At 41.4% G+C, this 21,875-nt stretch overlaps 3 protein-coding genes across 3 annotated transcripts in view; all 3 read left to right on the forward strand.

The window, feature by feature from the left end:
• The window catches only part of LOC113017352 (protein NLRC3-like), a 71,317-nt gene extending 70,197 nt beyond the window's left edge, over positions 1–1,120 (forward strand). Inside the window, exon 10 of the mRNA XM_080300553.1 lies at positions 1–1,120. This exon is cut by the window's left edge and continues 1,931 nt beyond it. The gene's annotated coding sequence lies outside the window, so the exon portion shown is untranslated.
• Positions 1–18,097, forward strand: part of LOC145428492 (uncharacterized) — a 53,823-nt gene extending 35,726 nt beyond the window's left edge. The window contains exons 2-7 of the mRNA XM_080300704.1: positions 9,744–9,978; positions 13,084–13,204; positions 13,289–13,387; positions 13,457–13,570; positions 15,801–15,879; positions 17,867–18,097. Of these exons, the coding sequence (XP_080156830.1) occupies positions 13,116–13,204; positions 13,289–13,387; positions 13,457–13,570; positions 15,801–15,879; positions 17,867–18,097 (612 nt within the window). The 5' untranslated portion in view covers positions 9,744–9,978; positions 13,084–13,115. The remainder of the gene's footprint in view (positions 1–9,743; positions 9,979–13,083; positions 13,205–13,288; positions 13,388–13,456; positions 13,571–15,800; positions 15,880–17,866) is intronic.
• A 40-nt stretch (positions 18,098–18,137) lies between these two features.
• LOC113012648 (protein NLRC3-like) lies at positions 18,138–21,866 on the forward strand. Its single transcript, XM_080300575.1, has 3 exons — positions 18,138–20,023; positions 21,215–21,388; positions 21,645–21,866. The coding sequence occupies exons 1-3, from the start codon at positions 18,930–18,932 to the stop codon at positions 21,844–21,846; spliced, it is 1,470 nt and encodes a 489-aa protein (XP_080156701.1). The 5' UTR covers positions 18,138–18,929; the 3' UTR covers positions 21,847–21,866.
• The last annotated feature ends 9 nt before the right edge of the window (positions 21,867–21,875 follow it).

The raw sequence follows: 21,875 nt of genomic DNA on the forward strand, positions 1-21,875 counted from the left end.
AAGAAACACGAGTGTTCACAGACATCAGAAGCTCAGAGAGGTGAAACATGAGGTTGGAGTCCTCGTCAGCATCCAGAAGAGCTGCTGTGAAACCCTGAGTACTCATGACAGACTCTGATGGCACAAACACATCATGATTCAAACAGAAAGACAAACATGGAGCTCCTGATCCTCCTGCATGAGAACAAGCTGACATGAGCGCTGTGTCTGAGAGTGTCTCCCTGTCACAGTGACAATAACACAGCTGCTGCTCACAGTCATTAAACTGACCTGAGGTCAGCTGTGCTCCTTACATATGAACCATGTGACCTCACATCAGTGCTGTGGATGACTGTAGTCATAGAAGAGTAGAGCTGTAGCAGGTGGTGTGAGGAGGAGGTGGTGTATTCTAGTTAACGCAGTACTGAAACACTCCAGCAGAGGGCGCTGTTAAGTCCTTATTGTAACACAGTTACTGTGTGCAGTTAGACTTCATACATAATCTGCACTTATTTCCATCAGACATGCTGTCAGGAAATGATTGGTTTCTATTGATTCTACTTCCTGTTGACTCGTTTGATGACAGTGAAACAATCACAGCTGATTGTGTGATGATGTAAACTGTCACTGTTACATTCAGTGTGTGTGACATAATGTTAGTGCAGGCTGATAACAGCCTGGTTCTGTTAGAAACACATGAACGTGTCCATAGATCAGTGTGTGTTTAACATGAGAGCTTCAGCCCTGCTGATGTGTTAAATAAAGACATGCAGGAAAACTGATGAGACTCTGAAATAACTCTTTATATTTATAATGTAACTCTGCATCAAAAGAACAACAAAGGATCCCAGACAGGTTTCTGTGAACAAAGACCATTCTGATGTTTCTGTGTTTCTAACACTTTGACATTATTAGTAAACAGACTGCAGTGAGCAGCATTTATAAAGAGCTTCTATATAAAGATATGACAGCTGTTTGACAAGTTTATCACTCTGTGTTTGGACCTGATCAGTCCAGCTGTTTACTTGAAACATGTTCATTTACCTGTTCTGTTATATTCATGTTCTTGTCTCTGTTGAAAACACATTTTAATGTCCCTCAGATTTTTCTCCCAGATGAATAAATATAAAAATGACACAAACTGACTGCAGCTACTTTTTGTCCTTTCTGTCAAAAACCTTCATGTGACTCATGAGAGACACGTTTCAGCTGTTTGTGACAGATCAGAGGCCAACAAGTCATTTATAACACTTTCCATCATTGTTTAAAGTTCTCAGTGTTTCTGTGTTGCTGCGTATAGGATCTCCCAGCATCATCACTGTGCTGTCCAATCATTGTGTGCGAGGTTACCCTTATAGTGCGATGTGTGTTTGCACAAAGAGAAGCATGTGTGTCAAATATAAATAAGCACAGAACAGAAACAGCTGCTCGTTTCTTCTGTTTAGAGTCAAGTTAGTGTTTTGTGTCTTTGTTTGAGGCCTGATGTCGAGCAGAGGTGTGTGTAACTGCACTGCTCTGTTATATGTGTGAAGTGTGTGCTTCTCTTCAGCATCATCTTTGTCACTGCTGATTCCTTTGTGTCATCATGTGTTGAGAAGAGAGAACAGTTATAACAGAGGAGCAAAAGGAAGCCCTGAAATCTGCATCAACAAGGAAGTGTTGGCTCACCAGTGATCCCAGCAGAGCCACTGGTTTGGCTCCAGTTGTTCTAGATTCAATGATGTTGTTGCTACAGATACATGTCAGCATCTTTATTGAATTTAATATGAAGCAGAAATGGTGTCATTAGGAGAAGAAGAGGAGAACAAGTCCGGCGAGGAGGCAGCAGCTCTTAAAGATGAAACAGCAGCTCAGCCCTGAGCTCAGAGAGCTGCACATGAAAAAGCTCCTCAAGCAGATCCTGTCAGAGGTTTGTCATCAACAGGAGGAACTGTTCACATCATAGGATGAAGATGCTGTCAGCTGGATGAAGAAGGTTATTTAATGCAAACGTTCACACTGAAGTCAAATTGTTGTCGTGTTGAACAGATTCATGTACTGATCGTCTCCAGAATGTTAGAAGAGCTTCAATGAATCATTAGAAACAACTTACAGCTGCACAGCTGTGTCAAACACATCTGTGTGTCATTGTGGGATTGTTGTGTTTCTACATGTGACACACGTCTAAAACATGCACACAATCTGAACACAAACAGGGACTCATGTGTTCCCACAGCCAGATGCTGAGAGCCATTTCCTTGTAGTCCTGTGTCTACATACATGAACCATTAGATGTTATTGGAATGATTGTCAGCTCTGATAGTTTCATGTGTGTTTAGCTGGACGCTGTTTGATCCTCGACATGTTTAAAGGTGTCCAGTCCTGAGACACTGGGGCTGGAAACAGCTGTGATGTCATTGGACTGTCACACAGACAGAAGTGCATGAAGTGAGCAGCCGAGGAGCCGCTGATGTTTTGGATTCAACAGCATTTGAAAGGTCGACACAGACACATTTGCACACAGAAAGCTGAATCTGTCATATGCCACAGTGAACTCACTGTTCAGTGTTTTTCAGGAAGCTTCTTAACTGCCTCTGCTGCCAAACAAGCAGCTGATGTCCTTGAGAAGAAGCTGAAGAAGTCTTCAACAACAAATACAGGAAGTGGACTTTCAAATACTAGATTCACTTTAGACTCACAGAGAAATGACTCAACCAGCTGTGTTTGACTCTATGAAAGGTCAGTGTGTGTCTGCACACAGACTGTTGTGTTGGACTGTTATTCAGTTGTCTGCTGAATGGTTTCAAATGTCTGCATCTCAGCTGTGATGAGGCTGGGGGTCATGGGAGGCCACCGTAGCAGCCTCTTCAACATCATGACATCATCATAAATGCTGCTGGACTGTCTGATGGGCTGACGGTGAAAAAGCCGTCGGGAAGGAAACAGAAGACGTTTCAGAGGCTGCAGCAGATTTCTTTGATTCGGGGCCTTTTTCAGCTTTATTGGACAGAGCAGTGAAGATAAGTGACAGCAAAGCAGAGAGAAAGGGGGCGTGGCCTGGGTCAAAGCCAGGCCAGCTGCTCTCCACCTCGTGGTCACCTGCTCATCCTAGTGAGCTCCACCAGCAGCCCTTTCACACACTTTACACTGTCAAACACTGTGTGTGGACCTCAGCTAACAACAGGCTACATTTAAGTCTGGACTACATGCTTTTATATTGTTTTTATTCCATCAGCAGCTCAACATCATGAGCAGCTTTGACATAAAGACATCAAACTCAAGCTGACTTTAAACTACTTTTAATACAGGGGCTCAAAAACAACAACATCTTTATTATATATCAGGACACAAAGTCATTTCATCTCAAAGGGAAACAGCTTTATTTGGAATAACCAGCACTATCAACTGGTTTGGGATCTCCACCAGTTTCATGTCTTTGCAGCTTCTCCAACAAAGTTCCTGTAAAATCAGCATGTTTGTCTTTATTGGTTTGATAGTGATTGATTATTCAGTCCCAATCTGCTGTCATCTAAAGAACAAAATGATGTTTCTATGAGTCACAAAGCTCCAGATGTTGTCGGCTTCACAAAGAAAACAAAGAACTTAAACACAAAGTGTTTGGAGCCAAAATGTTCCCAAGCTGCTCTTTTTGAAATGGCAGAGGTACAGTGGTGTCTAACAGCACACTGTGGAAGGCAAACATGTTATTGTTGGATGAAACTTCATGAATCCTTTGTAGATTTGAGCTGTTGGAGCCTTTCTTTTCTCTTCAGGTGTACAGATGCTGAGGAGGCAGGTGAAGCAGGTGGAGCTGTTGTGATGCTGGCAGAGGGTGTGTCTTAGTAACTCTGTGAGGCAGAACTGGATCCAACATTGTGGATGTGTTGATGTTGGAGCCATTAAGAGTCTCTGGCCACACTGTAGGATTTCCCTTTGATCCACTGTGGGGGCATTTTGGAGTCTGTCAGTGAAACTCTTCATGTTTGTGTTTGACTCCAGTTTATAGAAACAGAGAAATGTGTCATGCTTTTGTTCGGCCTCCACAAATACACACATTTGTTCATTGGTTGGACTTTTTGGAAGGAGACACATTGAAAACCATGTTAATAAGATCTTGTTGTTTCCTGTGGATCCGACACAGAGAGTGGACTTCAGACAGAAAGCGTGGAAGAGATTTTAGAGGCCGTGTGTGGCAACAGGAAGTTTCTGTGCGTTTGCTGATCTTACATGTGGAAAACAACACGTGATGTTTGTGAAGTTCTACAATGATCATTGTTCTCACAGCATTTTGAGTGGGAACAGTTCAAACTGGGAGTAGTGGGAGTTATTTACTGATTGAAACAAGCTGAATGTTTCTGTGACGATGAAGATCAGCAGCTCAGCTGATCAATGAACTGACATCTATCAGTCGTTTCATGAGATGAAGTCATCAGCAGACATTTGTTCTGACTGTGTGATGAATGTCAGAACGTCAGGGCTCTGCTTTAGTCACTGCTTGATGATCATTGGCTCATTGTTGAATCCAGGGCCCAGTCTGACCTCTGACCTTTGCTGCAGGTCTTCTGTGTTATCTCCACTTTCATGTCTGATCTTCTGCTGTATCGTCCAAAATAAACATCTGGATCATTTCCAACACTTCAGCAGATCTTTAGTTTGGGCAGTGCAGCACAGAATAACACATATTGTACTATACTGCCCACTTCCTGATCTTATTGGATCTGTGTGTGAGGTTGGTGAAGGAAACACATGTTTACTGAGTGAGTCGCTGCCATTAGGAACTAGTTTTTATATCACAGCCTGGAAATCACACAGGACCATTTCTGCAAGTGAAAAGTCGTCATTGGAGGAAAATCATTGTGTAGTTTGTGCGACTGAAGACTTGTCCCAACTACATGTGCTGCTGACCCTTGACCTTTTCTTTAGGTGCACAGAGGAGTCTGTGGAAACATCCAGAACTGAGGCATCTTGTGTACAAACGTGTTCAGACCAGATGTCAAATGATGTCAGATGTCATCCGTGAATGGATGCAACTGTGGATCGTTCCAATAAAATGAGGCAGTTTTGTAAGTACAAGCCCACTACAACCCATCATCAACATTTTAAATTACATTATACATCTTCACTGATATAAAGCACCACTATTTTAACCTGATTCACTTTTTCCACCCTAACAGTTCATTCCTCAAATCAAACAAGATATTTGACCCTAAAAAAATGCATCAACAAATAATTTTGTAATAAAATATTTATTCTTCAACTTTTACAAGTGAAATCAAACAAGTGTGTTTAAGAGTGAAACCAGAGTGGAAGCTGCTCATATAGAGTCCAACCCAGGCTAAAGTAAGCTGAGTAGAGCAGCACCATCAAAGTGTCGGCTCTCTGAACACGGTGCAAGATCGCCATCTGCAGGACAAAACTAGTTTTTCTCGCCCTCCTCGTCAACATCAAGATGATGTCATCGTACAGCAACTGATTCCCTGTCCGTCTGGAACAAAGCATTTACATTAAAAAAGACATTTACAGAAAATACAAACACCAACAACACATCTCATCATCACATGATATTTTATTATTTATTATATTATATATTTTTATTGTACCATCAACATCAACAAATACCAGCATATTTTCTTTGAGATTGAGTAGAGTGGACCTTTCCCTTGGTTCACTTCCTGCTCGCAGCATCAGCTGACCTCTGACTTCCTGGTTAAGGTCTCTCAGCGTTGACTGGAATATCAAATCAGACTCACACCATGTTCTTGTAATGTGGTCATGTCTGTCAGCTGTTTGAAGAGCATCTCTGGCCTAAACACAATAGGAAGAACAACAACACGGCAAAAAAAACCAACACATTTCCATATTAGATGAAGGGCACCGTAACTGGAAATGGTAACATTCATCTGATGCTGCTTTGGATTTATCTTCTGTTTTAGATCAACTTTGATCACTTCGAGCCATCTTAAGTCCGTTTGTTCTAACTTCTCACTAACATCTCGTATGATTTCAGATCCCTGCTGTTCCTCAGCTGCCCTGTAGGTTTGTGCTTTGACCTCCAGAGGGCGACAAATCAGCACAGACAGAGAGCTCCATTCAAACTTTGCTGCCATCAGGAATAATTCTTCAAATATAATCATCAGTGTTTGAGCAGTTATGATATCAGGGACAATCTAGACATGTGTGACAATACTGAACATGTCACATGACACACCTCAAACATCATGTGATCCACTCTCAGTCTGCACTTTCATTCATGACTTCAACAGGTTGAAATGAGCTTTGAAGAAACATTCAGTGAAATAAATCTTTCATGGATTCATGTGAGCAGCAGATGAACTTTACAAAGAATCAGTGGATTTATCTTCTGTTTTAGATCAACTTTGATCACTTCGACCCATCTTAAGTCCGTTTGTTCTTCTCACTCACTAACATCTCATATGATTTCAGATCCCTGCTGTTCCCCAGCTGCCCTGTAGGTGGCCTCAGTGTGTCTCACACCATTTACAGATGATTACAGGTCGTTTACAGTTCAAACAGGTCCAACATAAGAAATATGCAGAAAATATCCTGCTATAACAGTTTGGGTCAAAGTGCAGATGTTCCAGATGTTCTGAGTCTGTCTGTGTTTCATGTTAACATGTAGATGTTGGACCAAAGTGAAGCTTTTTGATGTGACAGCAGGAATGTGAAGTGTAACTCTGAGCTGTAGGAAATGAAACTAAACGGACTTTTTCTCCTTTATTTATAGGAAAGTGTAGGAGAGCAACAGATGAACAAGCGTTACTGTAACAGGAAACATCAGAGGACCTTTATGTTCATCATCATCACTGTTTCCTTGTTCTGTCACAAACACACAACACTTCCTGCTCTCTCTCTGATGGATCTGATTGGCTGTTTCATTCACAGGAGGTCAGGGCGTCACACAAACAGCTTTAACTGCACAACGACACACTTTAAATCATCTGCAGACAAACCTGTGTGTTCGATTTATGAAGAAATAATAAAGACGTGTGTACAGCTGTCCATGAAGCAGCTTCTCACACAAACTCTGACACTTCAGCCACTTTAATTCCTGCAAAGCTGCGTAATAAAGAGCTGTGACTGCTATGAGCTGCTGATGATGACTGCATGAAGCTCTCAGCTGAAGCTTCTTTCATTTAGTTTAATGTTAATGTCGCCTTTTTAAGTCTGTGTGAGGATTTTAATGACACACATTAAAGGAGCTTCTTTGATTAAAACCAAATTCATGTTGATTTTCAGCCTGAAATGATAAAAACTTTAATAATTCTGTTTATAATCATCAACCTGGAGACTAATGAAAAGTATAATAGTGAAAGAAAGCCTTTATTATTTGAGTAATGCCTGAATCTGCTCAGAGACGGAGACAACACAGAGGTGTTGATGACAGTTTGACATTAACTGAATTAAAAACAAAGTGCTCTTATTGTGAAAATCTGCCTCCTACTTCTTTAAATCATTTTTATGTATTTTTTAACCTCACAGTGAAACATTGAGGCATTAATCTGACACAGTTTGATCAGCAGCTGTGTTTTCACTGACGTTTCACTTTGATTTGTTCAGACTGAGCAGAGAGGATCGGTTCTCTGTGTGCGCACTGCTGAGAAACAGAAGCTCATTTCTGCTGTTTCATGAAAACAGTGTTATGGAGGAACAAGAAGTTCAGCCTCTAAACTCTCAGCGTGAGGACTGAGTGAAGAGTTTCAGAGCAGAGAGTTTTGGCTCACAGCTTTTAGCGTCTACACAAAGAGACGATTACGCACTTGATCTGAGAACATCTCCACCTCCTACAAACAAACTCTCCTACGAGCAGCTGTCACAACCACAACAGGCAGAAGACTGGATCCTGCTGCAGGTTAATGATTGATCTAAAGGCAGCTGACCTTTGAGCAGGAACTTGTGAGTCTTTTATTGTGTTTAATGCTCACAGTGCTGAAGCCTGCAGACACACCCACATCATATTATTTGTTCTCAGGGTTGTTCGGCGTGGTGGAGTGGGAACAGAAACTTTCTGCAGGTTAATTATTGATCAAACTAAAGTCATATTAAGGAGCTACTGGCACGGAGTCAGAGCAGAGCTCAGAAATCTGAAATATATCAAAGTATATTAAAGTTAGAGTTTAGAGAACACTGTTTGGTTAGCTGCCTCAAAGGCAGATGACTCTCAATATCACAAGATCAGGTGAAATTTCAGACCAAGGGAAAATCACTGGGATTATCTGTGAAGAGGCAGAAAAGCATAGACCTCGTCTACCTTATAGACATTTTGAAAAGGTAAGAGTGAATCTGTCTTCATTCATCTACATGGAAACATAAAACCAAAAAACAAACCAATACAACAAAATCACACCCAGTAGGGCTGGGCGATATAAACAATAAACGACAGAATCGATTAAATTTGGTCAACGATAGAGATTTTGACTATACCGCTCTATCGCGACAGCGCATGTGATGATGTCATCAAACTGCACCTGTTTTGGTCGAAAGCATCGCAGCGGTTAAAACCATTATCCTCTGCAATTATGCTGGGTGACAGTCACAGCAAAGCGATGAAGCACTTTTGAAACGCGGGGAAAGCCAAAAACTGCGCTTCCTCCACTTCCGTAACATTGATTCAATAATGTTGAATTCTCTGCAGCTGCTCTATTCCCATGTTGTGGCAGTATATTAATAACTAGCCTTGTGTTGTGGATGAATGATCTCAGTTGTTCTCGTGACTGAAGTTTGGCCCGTGTACAGCATCCTGCTATGCGACTGCATTTGTCCCTGACCACCAGAATCACTCACGTTAACTTTTATCGAGTGGAAAAAGAGTTGGGGTTCATCCTCCAGCTTCACTGTGCTAATGTTATGCTAACATAGCTGTGTCGCTAGCAATCACGTAGCACAACATTATATACCAGGTAGTCCAACTTCAGTAACCCTGCAAACGCCACTGCTGTTTAGTTTTCTGTCTTCATTTATGTTGGAAGTGGTAGCAGAGCTGTTTGAATTAGTTTCAAAAATCTCAGTCAGAACATGGTATGAAATGTTTAGGTGTAAACTAGCGCGCTAACTTCCTGTTAACTTCTAAGTCCGTTAAATTTAATAAATTCTGTTTTCATGGATATTAAACTTAATTGTTACATCTGCTAAAGCAGCAACGCTGATGATTTTATTAAAGATGAAAGAATTTAGACCGTTTTTAACTCTCAGTGTTCGTTTGACTTTGGGACCTGAAGCTGTCGGAGTTTTGGACCCAGATTACTCCGTGAAGCTCCTCCCTATGGCAGCCGTAATGCTCTGACGATCCATCAAGCAGTGCGGCTTACCAAAGTTGTGCTAAAACATTTTTAACAGATTTCTGAAGCCAAAATCGGTTCGAGGTCACGAAGCACAACCAGAATTCATACATAAGGCACACTCTTGATTTTTGAGAAAATTAAAGGATTGTAAGTCTGCCTTATAGTGTGGAAAATACGTTATACAGAAGAAAAGAATATATCGCGATATATATCGTTACCGCACATGCTTCAAATTATACCGCGATATGGATTTTAGGCCATATTGCCCAGCCCTAACTCCCAATTTATTTACAACATTTGAAACATACAGTGTAGCTCCGTCAAAACACTCCAAGGCCAAGTGAAAGTGCTGAGAGGGAAAAGATCATGATTAATGATTTATTTAAACTCATAACTGGGTGCAGCAGCTGAGCTTTGACCTGTGAGCTGCAGCTTAAGCTTCTTTTATGGTTCAGTGTTTAATGTGTAAACTGTTTATCACTGCAGAGACGCCTACAGGCTATCTACTGTTCAAAAGTGAATTGTTATACACAGTGCAGCAGCTGACCGTTGACCTGTGAGCTTCAGCCTCTTTGCTGGTGTGAAGTGTTTAATGTGACGCAGTCTGCAGACACAGACGACTGCTGACGGAGAAGAAGCAGAGGATTTTCTCTGTTTCTACACAGACCTGGTCCAGACAGCAGAGAGCTGCAGAGTGAAGACGTTCATTGGAAGAAGCTGAGTAAGTTCAACGTCCTCTTTGAATCCTGGATCAGGAAGTGAATATTTGGTGTTTAAATAAGGTTTCTGTCTTTGACTCAGTCTGCTGTCACTTTTTAGAGAGAAAAGGAGATTTTAGATTAACTGGTGTTCCTGCTGCTCCAGCATTAAAGCACAGTATAGGTGACTGCGCTGATGCCTGTTTATAATTTCACCAAAGCTAATAAACTGTTGGCTAAATTTTCTTGTTTTCAGATGTAAACAGAGGTGAGAGGAGCAGATAATAAGGATTAAATATTATGCTGAATAACTAAATTCTGCTAGTCTGTGACGTAACTCCCAGCAGCATCGCCTCATTTCTTTGACCTTGACCTAGCTAAGCTAACATGAGTTAGCTTAGCTAGCAGAGCAGCTATCTCTGCTGTCTGTCATGTGACCGAGTCAAGTGTGTGTAGTAGACTTGTTAGCATAGCTAGCAGGCTGAAAGAAGCTAGCAAACTGTGTGAACACTTTGTAAGAGGTGAGCAGTGAAGGATAAGGAGCTCCTCCAAATGCTGATAATGCACTTAACCTGAATTTACTGCTTGTTACATTATATGTGATGTTCAGTCAAAAACAATTACTTAAATTAACATTATTATTAGTAGTAGTATTAGTATTAGTATTTGTTTATTATTCATGACATGGCTCCCTACTGTAGTGGTTTGAACAACTGATCTGTGGTTATTGTGTCCCTGCAAATTCAACAATGCGCCTCAATGCAAAGCATCAAACAAATATTTTTATTATCAAGTCCTACTGGATGAATCACCGTAGCTCTGACAGTGAAGCACACTCATTTTTATTGGTAGTCACCTTGTAAGCAATGTTCCCTCTAAGCTGCGCACTGTTGGCACGGTCTCTGCGCAGAGAAAATCTGTATTGAGCACACAAAAAGAATTCTAACCTGAATTGAAATTAAAGTAAATATGTGCCGGTGTTTTAGCAAAGCGGCTGATGTGGAGTGAAGCCACGTTAATGACAACGTGTACAACCATTGGAGATGTGAGCAGGACAGACGGAACAACTGACAGGAAAAGTGTGGACTTTATACCAGTTTTTAAATTGTGTTGATTGACCACGTAAAACCAGAGTTATGATAAAAATATCTGCAATGTTTGGTTTTCTTCCTGAATACTGTCGTTGTTTATATTTACTGCAGGAAGAAACGGTAAAAACTGCGTTTTATAAGGAAAACGCTCGAAAGCCTGTGAGCAAAAACAATACCAACCCCCAGCCTTTCCTATTGGTCGAAAAATGTACCATGTCGACCAATCAAAACATGGCATTTAGTTGTTAAGAAACGGAGTGATGGCGGTGTTTTGAGATGTGAGAGATTTGAGACGTTTAGAGCAAATCTTGTGTAGTTAGTGTGTAGTTAGTGTGTAGTGTAGTCAATAGTGTTGTTGTGTGTCAGAACAATGAGGCGCCTGCTGAGTGTTACAGGTGTTACAGCAGTGACACATCTGCTGCTGTCAGGCCTGCAGGTATCAGGCTGTTGTTCTCCTTCATCTCATAGTGGACAGAAATTATTTTTTGGAGCGGCACAAATAATTTGTGTGGCATCAGATTTGATGCAGAACAGCTGATTGTTCTGTAAATAGTTTGAAATGTTTATTTAAAAAAAAACACCTTGGCTGTAGTTTTTTGCAGTAAACAGCTGCAAAAAACTCTGTTTGCAAAACTCAGTTACTTTTTTGAAGAAGTAACTATATAATTAACTGCCCAACATTGGTCATTATTTACTGTATGTTGCAGACAGAGTTACAGACTCTCTCCCAGACCACAGACTCATAATACAAGTCAGAGCTTTATTTAAAGAAAGTTGTGTTTTCAAAATTGAAGTTCAAGTTATTTTTCCTTCCAATAGTGTTAACATGCTACAGGTCATGAACAAGATTTTCTTTTTTAACTTTCATTGTAAGTGGGCTAAAGCAGTTAATTAAAAGTAGTTTAACAGAAATGTAAACGCTGTAAATTGATTATTTTAATAAACATGTAACTTGGATGGATTCGACGCTGGCGTGACCACAGTGCACACGTCTAATGTCGCTCACAGTGGATCGCTCAGGGAGGTTGTGTGTTCGCTCAGACAAGTGAAACATTAGAGGGAACATTGCTTGTAAGTGCAAGCTTTAAACTCTCATGGATGAGTAAAACTCATTAGAAACACTGGCGAGCAGTGAGTGAATAACAGGTCTGACAGCAGCAGCAGGGACGGTGCTGTCATAGTTTAATGTGGAGTCTGTTTGAACTCAAACACTGAAGAGCAAAGAAAAGAACTTTAATGGTTCTGGGTCCCTTTGACCAAGCACTTTGCATTTTTTGTATTATGGTTTATGGTTCTGGTTCATTTACAGTCTTATTTATGCTTCTTTGAGTTTCTTATACTTCCTGTTTAGTTCCTTGATCATTAGATTCCCTCTGTGTCTCTGTGTGCCTCTGTGTGTCTCTGTGTGTCTCTGTGTGTCTCTGTGTGTTTGTGTGTGTTTGTGTGTGTTTGTGTGAGGCCTGGTGCTCCATTCTATATTTCCTCAGCCTGTCACGTCTCTCTTGTCTCCTCTTTCCCTCGCTCACTCTCGTCTGCCTTTCCTCCACTCCTCTGTCAAGCTCACGTGTCAGTGTTGTGTTCCTTTGTTTGCTGTTTTATTGTGAAAGTCTTGCATTCTTTGTTCAGTGTGTTTCATTTTTCCTGTGAAGGTTCTCAGTCATCCAGGTCATCATAGTTGAAGGAGCTTGGAAAGAAAAGCATCTGGACTTCTATAAGTTGCTTGAAGATGTTTCGCCGTTATATTTGGGTCCTACCCTGTCTGCATTATGCAGCTAGTTCAAGACCAACATTTTTCTAGTTTCCCAAACAGTGAATCAGTGTGTGTCAGTGAATGCATCGTGTGTGCTTCAGGCTCCATCTAGTGGACTGATAGCAGAGCAGCTGATGGCAGCTTCCTCTGCCTCACACTGCTGTCTGACTGCATCCAGCTGACACTGAGATGAAGCAGGAAAGAAGCAGCTGATATTTGGACAGCACACATGATGAAAGGAGGATTTCAGCTGATGTGCACATGAATGATTTGTGTTTCCTCTGCAGGTAGAAAGTGTGTGTGAGCTGAATTGAGCAGCATGGATCAGTGTGAGGACAGAGAGGAGGGAGCCCCTCCCTCTAAAAGCACTCTGTGTGGGGAACATGAGAGCCAGACCAAAGCTCAGAGGTGAGATGACCATCTCTAACTGTCCATGACTCTTCTCCATGTCACAGCTCAGCACTCACATCACTGCTGCATCATTATTCACAGGAACCAGCCTGGACCTCCACCAAGCTCTGTGTCTTATGAAAGTAACTCAGTCAAAGATGCCATTAAGATATTTGAGCAAAGACAGTCAGCTGAGAAAAGGTAAGCTAATACCAATAATATCAGCTGATATGTGATGAGAATTTTACTGAAGATTTATAACTTTTTCAGGATCCATCAGAGACTCAAACCTGGACCTCGACCCAGCTCTGTGTCCTTACAGAGTGACCAGTCTAAAGGTTTTCCCATTCATTTTAAAGTCCAGCCTGTGTCTGCTGCAGAGAGGTGAGCTGTTAGCAACATGAACTCTTTGATTTAACTGCTTGATGTTGTTGGATATAAACTACAAACACGTCGTTCCCTCAGTCCCATTTAAACTGTCTTTTAAAACAAGCCTTTGGTTTCTAAACAACTGAAAACCCACTTCAGCAAACAGGAAGTGATCAGAGCGTCCGTCCACTTCCTGTCAGGCCCTGCAAACATTTCATATTGAAGAAAAGTAGCTGACATCTCACATTTTTACTCCACCACATTCAACCATTTTGACATTTTACAGCATGAAACTCTTGTCACATGACTCCTGTTATGTTATAGAGTCATGTGACCACCAGGGAGGGATTTGTATGGATGAAACACATTCAAATCAATCTGATTCATCAATGGAAACATTTTTGGTGTAAATGCAGCAACACTGAAAACGCTGAAGATAAAAACACAACAGATGAAATATGAACAAATCGAGGCTTTGAATACACGTGTGTGTGTTTGAGACACAGAGATAAATGGATTGTGTGTCTGTCCTATTGCTGCGTGAGGGTTTTATTGTAGATTTTGTGCGTGTACACTTTTGACCACGAAGGTGTTGAAAGGGCGTAAAACAGTTGGAGGCACCAGAGTGAACACTAGTGCTGTCAGTAGATTAAAACATGACTAATTAATGACACAATCTTCTGTCATTAATCCTGATTAATCACAATTACTTGATCAATAGCTGCAGTTACATTTTTCCAACTTTATATTTAAGCCTGTAACAGACGTTTACACCATATAATGAAGTCAATGCAGAATAAACACAAAGAATGTTAAACGCTTCAATTCAAAGAGACTTTGAATAGTTTTCAGTCTTTAACTCAGCTTCTCTGCTGTAAATACAACTTTGTAACAAACATATATACTAAAAGCTAAGTGTGCACTAATATATAATAATATATAATCTATATTACTGCTGTTAATGAAAATGTTTAATCAGACTCATCACAGGGTTACTGTGGATTCATTTGGATTAATCACCATTAAACATCATTTTTAATGTAAACGAATCAAATTTCATTTCATGAGCAAACAGACTCGAGAGAAAAGGGCAAATTTACACACTTAACATGTTTATTGAACATGTAAACATTGATTAACCTCCTGAATGAGCCGACCCCCCCAGGGACAGTCCTGCATGCTAATGATGGGCTCTGCTCTGTACCTGCAGGATTCTGTCAGCCACAAACTCCTCAGCTGATCCTGAATCTGAGCCCATCTGTCAAACAATCATTTTCTTCACAGGTCTGTGGAGGTGGCACTGATCCTGCAGCAGTCTAACTCTCTGTCACTCTTCTTCAAGTCTTTGACACGAGGAACCAAAACTATGTTATTAACAACACTAACAGGTCTGCAGTTTGTCCACTTGGCAGTTGTGTCATCAGTGCTTTGCATTGTTGTGATATTTTAAGCTGGAAGTGCTTCGGTGAAAAGAAAATTCCTTCTGTCACGATGTACAGAATCCTTCATGTTGGTCGGCTGGTCCGTCTTGTTATTTTTTTAATACTCAAACTTTCCATCGGGAGGTCAGTGTGTGTTTGTCATCTTCCATATTGAGCTGATTGGTTCAGCTTCCGTCACTAACAGATGTGCTGCACATCTGCACGTGTGCAAAGGTAACTCTACTCGGACAAACTGCTCGAAGTGCGTTGATAGAAACATTTCAGGGATTTTGAGTCGTTCTGCTCTCCAGATGTGTCGTGTTAAAGGTTTTTATCATGTTAATCATGATAACAGATGAACCCCTAACCCTACATGTTAATTTTGACAGCACTGGTAACTCCTTTTTAATGTTCTTCTGTCAGATCATTGATTAGACTCGACTCCAAATACGAGACTCGGAAAACTCAAATGAAAACTCAAATCAAAGCAATGAGAAAAGGACTTCTTGTGTTAGAATGAAAACATATGGAAGTGGTCAGGTTTCAAACACTCGATGAATCTACTGCACAGTTACATTCAGGGACCTTTGGCCTCCTGAGAGCATTAGTTGATGGTTCATCACAGTTTTCTCAAAGTTTCCTCTGAGCTTCTGCAGCATCATCACTTCCATCACTGATGAAAGAAAGTTCATAGAAAACAGAAAATATATCTTCAGAATCTGAGAGTCTAAAACTTGACAGACTTGATTCAGATGAAGTTATTTGAGCAGAAACTCCTGGATCTTTATCCTGTGTTGATCTAATCCTTCATGGTTCTTCCACAGAGTGGAGCAGCAGAGCTCAGAGGTTCCCAGTGGTCAGTCTGCCCAGCAGCATCAAACACAGCTGGACTCCATATTTATGGTCTGTACATGTACAACAACTACTTTATTATTAATATTAATAATAATGCATTTATTTATAGGTCCCTTTCAGAACACCAAGGACTCTGTGGACTAAATGACCAAAAGAAAACAAACTTTGAAATCAGACGGTGCAAATGTGATCACAGGGAAACGTTTTAAACATCGAGGCTTTAAACAGAAACCAAAGTGAAACAGTTTGTAGTCGAGATCAGTGGGAATGAAGCTGAATAACTGTTTCTTCAATAACTTTGAGCTCTTAAAAAACAAAAACTAGCTGAAAGTCTGGCTGCTCTTATGAAAAGTACAGAGAAATTATGGGTCGCTCAACACTTGTGCACAATATAAGAGTTTAAATAAATCTAAAGAATAACTCAAAGTCCTACAATCATACTGAGAAAATCATCTACAGCTAACTATCCAAGTGGATTTGTTTAAGACAGCTCCATCTGCTGGTGGCCCTCTGCAGGTGCATGAAAGGGGCGTGTTTATAGTGAAAGTAGTAGAGAAAGTAAACCCCACGGGAAGGAGGAGGACTCTCAGCAGCTTCCAGCTCATATTCAGACATTTGACTTCTCACTGAAAGCAGCAAGTTTGAGTGTCTGTACCTTAGTTAGAAGAGATAACATGGTCATAGTAATTAGAGTTGATTGAGCAATGCTGTCCTTGTAATGTAGTTTATGATTTTTATGGACAAGTCCAGTTTTTCTGTAGAGCCTCTCAAGTTGGTGACAGCAGCAGTGGAAGTTCACGTGTAAACCAGAGCAGCAAATCAGGTCCAAATGTGTTGTTCACAGTGAGTGGGATCATCATTGGCTGCTATGTTAACCTCCTGCAGCAGGATGTCTTTGGTCAGAGAATGGATAGATCACTAAGTCATTGTTGAGTTTAGGGAGACAGTAGACAGTTGGAGGAGGTTCAGCCAGTTGACACACAGTAGATAAAATAACTGAAGGCAGGAGCAGACACCTGTATGACTTTCCACCTCTCACATAGATTATTGTCCCTGGGCAGCGCCACAGGGCTGGTAGATGTAAACAAAGCTGGAGGAGAGGATTGATTCATCTGAGAAAAGTCACAGAGTTGTGTCTTGATGCTCAATCATCCAGGTACGTAAATCCCAAAAAGCTTGATTCTGTTCATCTGGATGTTTTCAGTGGGAGAAACGTTTCATCATCATCAGGTGACTTCTTCAGTCTCAGCTGACTGCAGGTTTCAATCTTATAAACAGGACATTTGTATGACTGAAACCAGCCCACTGAAGGAACAATGGGCTGGGAGGTCAGTTCATTGATCATTGGTACGCATATTGTCAGGACCATTGATCAATGGTTGTTGATCAATGGTCATGAGTCCAGTTCACAGAGAGCTGGGGAATGGCTGCAATCACAGCATGTAAGATGGTGACAAATGTACCCTTAGGCCCCTCCTCCATTCAGAGATGGTCTTTCCTTTTCACATAAATGGCCTCCTTGACTCCGCCCTCAAACCAGCGTTCACATTTACTCAGGACCTTCTTGATGTGAAGTTCTTCTGCTTCGCTGGCTGCTGTGTCTGTGGGGATGGTGTTTGTTCTGTGTTGTAGTGTCCTGATGACGCCCAGTTTGTGCCCCAGTGGATGATGAGAGTCAAACCTTAAATACTGATCTGTATGTGTAAACAGAGTGAACCTTTAAGACCAGTTGTCTGTACGATCAACTCAGTCACCTGAAACATCTCCAAGTTTCTGGCTTTGATCATCAACCTGTTGGTAGTTCAGCTCTGAACACCAGTGAAATGTTTCTCCCACTGAAATCGCTGCATTCATATGAACAGAATCAACGTTTTGGGATCGTGGAGTTGTGGACAAAGTCTCAGTTAATCAGATAAAGTCAAACCTATAATTGGTAAAGAGTTCGCGGATGATATGCCCCTTGATCGTAAAGAAGTGGATGTTGTGTGGACTAAAGTTCAGAGTGGTGGGTCATTCATAAAGTATTCTGTTCCAGCTGCTGGAGGACAACATCATCACTTTTGTGAAGAACGAGCTGAAGAAGATCCAGAAGGCTCTGAATCCAAATAAGCCCCAGTGCTTGGAGTTTCAGAGGGAGGATGATGAGCAGAGGAGAAACAGCAGAGAGGCATTTGTGAAGATCACAGTGGACTTCCTGAGGAGAATAAAGCAGGAGGAGCTGGCTGACCGTCTGCAGAGACGTAAGAGGATTTATCTAAAGATTTAAGCTGCTGGATAAATGAGACACTTGTGACACCAGTGTGTTCAGTCATTTCTCAGTGGGTCAGAAATTGTCATCAGCATTTTGTAAAATATGATTGTTAAAGTTGTATTTTTATTATTATTATTCAGAACTTCCAGCTGCTGTTTGTCATCGTAACCTTAAGTCTAAGCTGAAGAAGAAGTTCCAGTGTGTGTTTGAGGGCATCGCTAAAGCAGGAAACCCAACCCTCCTGAATCAGATCTACACAGAGCTCTACATCACAGAGGGAGGGACTGCAGAGGTCAATGATGAACATGAGGTCAGACAGATTGAAACAGCATCCAGGAAACCAGACAGACCAGAAACAACCATCAGACAAGAAGACATCTTTAAAGCCTCACCTGGAAGAGACGAACCAATCAGAACAGTGCTGACAAAGGGAGTGGCTGGCATTGGGAAAACAGTCTTAACACAGAAATACAGCCTGGACTGGGCTGAAGACAAAGCCAACCAGGACATCCAGTTCATATTTCCATTCACTTTCAGAGAGCTGAATGTGCTGAAAGAGGAAAAGTTCAGCTTGGTGGGACTTGTTCATCACTTCTTTACTGAAACCAAAGAAGCAGGAATCTGCAGCTTTGAAGACTTCCAGGTTGTGTTCATCTTTGATGGTCTGGATGAGTGTCGACTTCCTCTGGACTTCCACAAAACTACAATCCTAACTGACCCTAGAAAGTCCACCTCAGTGGATGTGCTGCTGATAAACCTCATCAGGGGGAAACTGCTTCCCTCTGCTCGCCTCTGGATAACCACACGACCTGCAGCAGCCAATCAGATCCCTCCTGATTGTGTTGACATGGTGACAGAGGTCAGAGGGTTCACTGACCCACAGAAGAAGAAGTACTTCAGGAAGAGATTCAGAGATAAGAAGCAGGCCAGCAGGATCATCTCCCACATCAAGACATCACGAAGCCTCCACATCATGTGCCACATCCCAGTCTTCTGCTGGATCACTGCTACAGTTCTGGAGGATGTGCTGGAAACCAGAGAGGGAGGACAGCTGCCCAAGACCCTGACTGAGATGTACATCCACTTCCTGGTGGTTCAGGCCAAAGTGAAGAAGGTCAAGTATGATGGAGGAGCTGAGACAGATCCACACTGGAGTCCAGAGAGCAGGAAGATGATGGAGTCTCTGGGAAAACTGGCTTTTGATCAGCTGCAGAAAGGAAACCTGATCTTCTATGAATCAGACCTGACAGAGTGTGGCATCGATATCAGAGCAGCCTCAGTGTACTCAGGAGTGTTCACACAGATCTTTAAAGAGGAGAGCGGACTGTACCAGGACAAGGTGTTCTGCTTCATCCATCTGAGTGTTCAGGAGTTTCTGGCTGCTCTTCATGTCCATCTGACCTTCAGCAACTCTGGACTCAATCTGCTGGAACAACAACAAACAACCTCTACATGGTCTAAACTATTTAACAAACTAAAACTTCAATCTCTCTACCAGAGTGCTGTGAACAAGGCCTTACAGAGTCCAAATGGACACCTGGACTTGTTCCTCCGCTTCCTCCTGGGTCTTTCACTGCAGACCAATCAGACTCTCCTACGAGGTCTGCTGACACAGACAGGAAGTAGCTCACAGACCAATCAGGAAACAGTCCAGTACATCAAGAAGAAGCTCAGTGAGAATCTGTCTGCAGAGAAAAGCATCAATCTGATCCACTGTCTGAATGAACTGGATGATCGTTCTCTAGTGGAGGAGATCCAACAGTCCCTGAGATCAGGAAGTCTCTCCACAGGTAAACTGTCTCCTGCTCAGTGGTCAGCTCTGGTCTTCATCTTACTGTCATCAGAAGAAGATCTGGATGTGTTTGACCTGCAGAAATACTCTGCTTCAGAGGAGGCTCTTCTGAGGCTGCTGCCAGTGGTCAAAGCCTCCAACAAAGCTCTGTGAGTAAACATGTTGTCATCGCTTCATTGTTAAAATCATGGGAAATAAATCAGAAATGCTGAGTTCAAAGAGCACTGTAACATTTTTTTAAAATAGTAAATTAAATGATCATCAGTCACTCAGTAAATATATGGTAGTTTTAATGTTTCACTCCAGCATTTCTAAAACACACTTTGTTCTGTAACTCTTATCAAAGGACAATCCAGACCCAGCCTATAAGAACATGAGCTCTGATGCTTCAGCCCCTCTGACAGGTTTATTATCGTCAGCTTGTTCACGTCTCCAAATCCAGCAGTTTGGTTGTTTTATTCTAAAGCACAAACTTCACCTGCCAGACTTCACCTACATCTTTTTCTGATGTTCATAATTTAAGTTCAAGTTTGTATCTCACTTTCAGTGCACACCCTCCCTTTTTAAATATAAATCTCTGCTGTGCTGTCATGTTTTCATCCTGTATGGAGGGAGAAACTCGGTCTTCATTACTGAAATTGCCTCTAAGGTCGTGTTTCTTGTCAGTAACCATATGTAACTGTAAGGCTTCCATAACCAGTGTTATCACAGAATTACAGTGGGTTCACTCTGGGTCCTCTACAGTTTCCTCCCACTGTCCACAGACATGCAGTTAGGTTACCTGGTGATCTAAACTTCATGCAGGTGAGAGTGAGAGTGGTTGTCTGTCCCTCTGTGGGCTTAGTGGAAGAGACTGGATGGATCTCTGCTTTGTCTTTGATATATGCTGACAGCAAACATTCTCCATGAAGTCTGCATTTCAGCTCATCTCCTTTATACACACCTTTAACAGGAAGAGTTTTATACAGCTAGTGTTTAAAATCCAGTGTTATTCACAATACACAGGTAATGAGCATGATTATTGAATTACTAAAATTTTCTAAAATAATTGTTTTAGTTAATATTGTATGACAGTGTACACAGAATTATTAGCTCAGTAGGCAGAGTGGTCGCCCCATGATCATAAGGTCAGGGGTCGAATCCACCGAATAGTTACCTTGTGGTACCCCTGAGCAAGGTACCATCAAGGTACCAATCATGTGCACTGGACTGGTAGCACTCATAGTCTCATAGGTTTAAATAAATTTTTTAAAAAAAGGGTTCAACATATAAACAAATTTAATTTGATCACATATATTGTTTGTTTTTTTTTGTTGTGGTTTTTTCCCTTTCTCTCTCAGACTGAGCAGCTGTAACGTCTCAGAGGAAGGCTGTGAAAATTTGTTGTCAGTGGTCAGCTCCCAGTCCTGTAGTCTGAGAGAGCTGGACCTGAGTACCAACAGCCTGAAGGCTTCAGCAGTAAAGCTTCTGTCTGCTGCAGTGGAGAGTCCACATGCCAAACTGAATGTTCTGAGGTCAGATCAATTTGTATTATGTTTAGTTCTGTTTGTTTATGTGTTTGATGTTTGTTTTTGTTTATATCAACTAACAAAAATAATCAATAATTTAACCAGTAAAGGTAAACTTTATCCAGTTATCCTTGTTTCATAGCATTTTTATTTTATTTCAAAGTTAAACGGAAGTTTTACTAACCTGCTCAGCACAAGACAATAAGCTATTGCACCCTGATTACACTTTAACAACAATCTTTATTCATGTTTTTATCTTCAGACTTAACATCTGTGAACTCTCAGAGGAAAACTGTGAAGCTCTGTCCTCAGTTCTCAGCTCGCAGTCCTCTAGTCTGACAGAGCTGGACCTGAGTATCAGAAAGCTGCAGGATTCAGGAGTGAAGCTTCTGTCTGCTGGACTACAACGTTTAAACTGTAAACTGAATACTCTGAGGTCAGATCAGAAAACATTTAGTTTTTAGAATTATTAATTAAAGTTCATACATATGAT

Source organism: Astatotilapia calliptera, chromosome 4, assembly GCF_964374335.1.
Source record: "Astatotilapia calliptera chromosome 4, fAstCal68.1, whole genome shotgun sequence".
In the NCBI taxonomy this organism is placed as follows: domain Eukaryota; kingdom Metazoa; phylum Chordata; class Actinopteri; order Cichliformes; family Cichlidae; genus Astatotilapia; species Astatotilapia calliptera.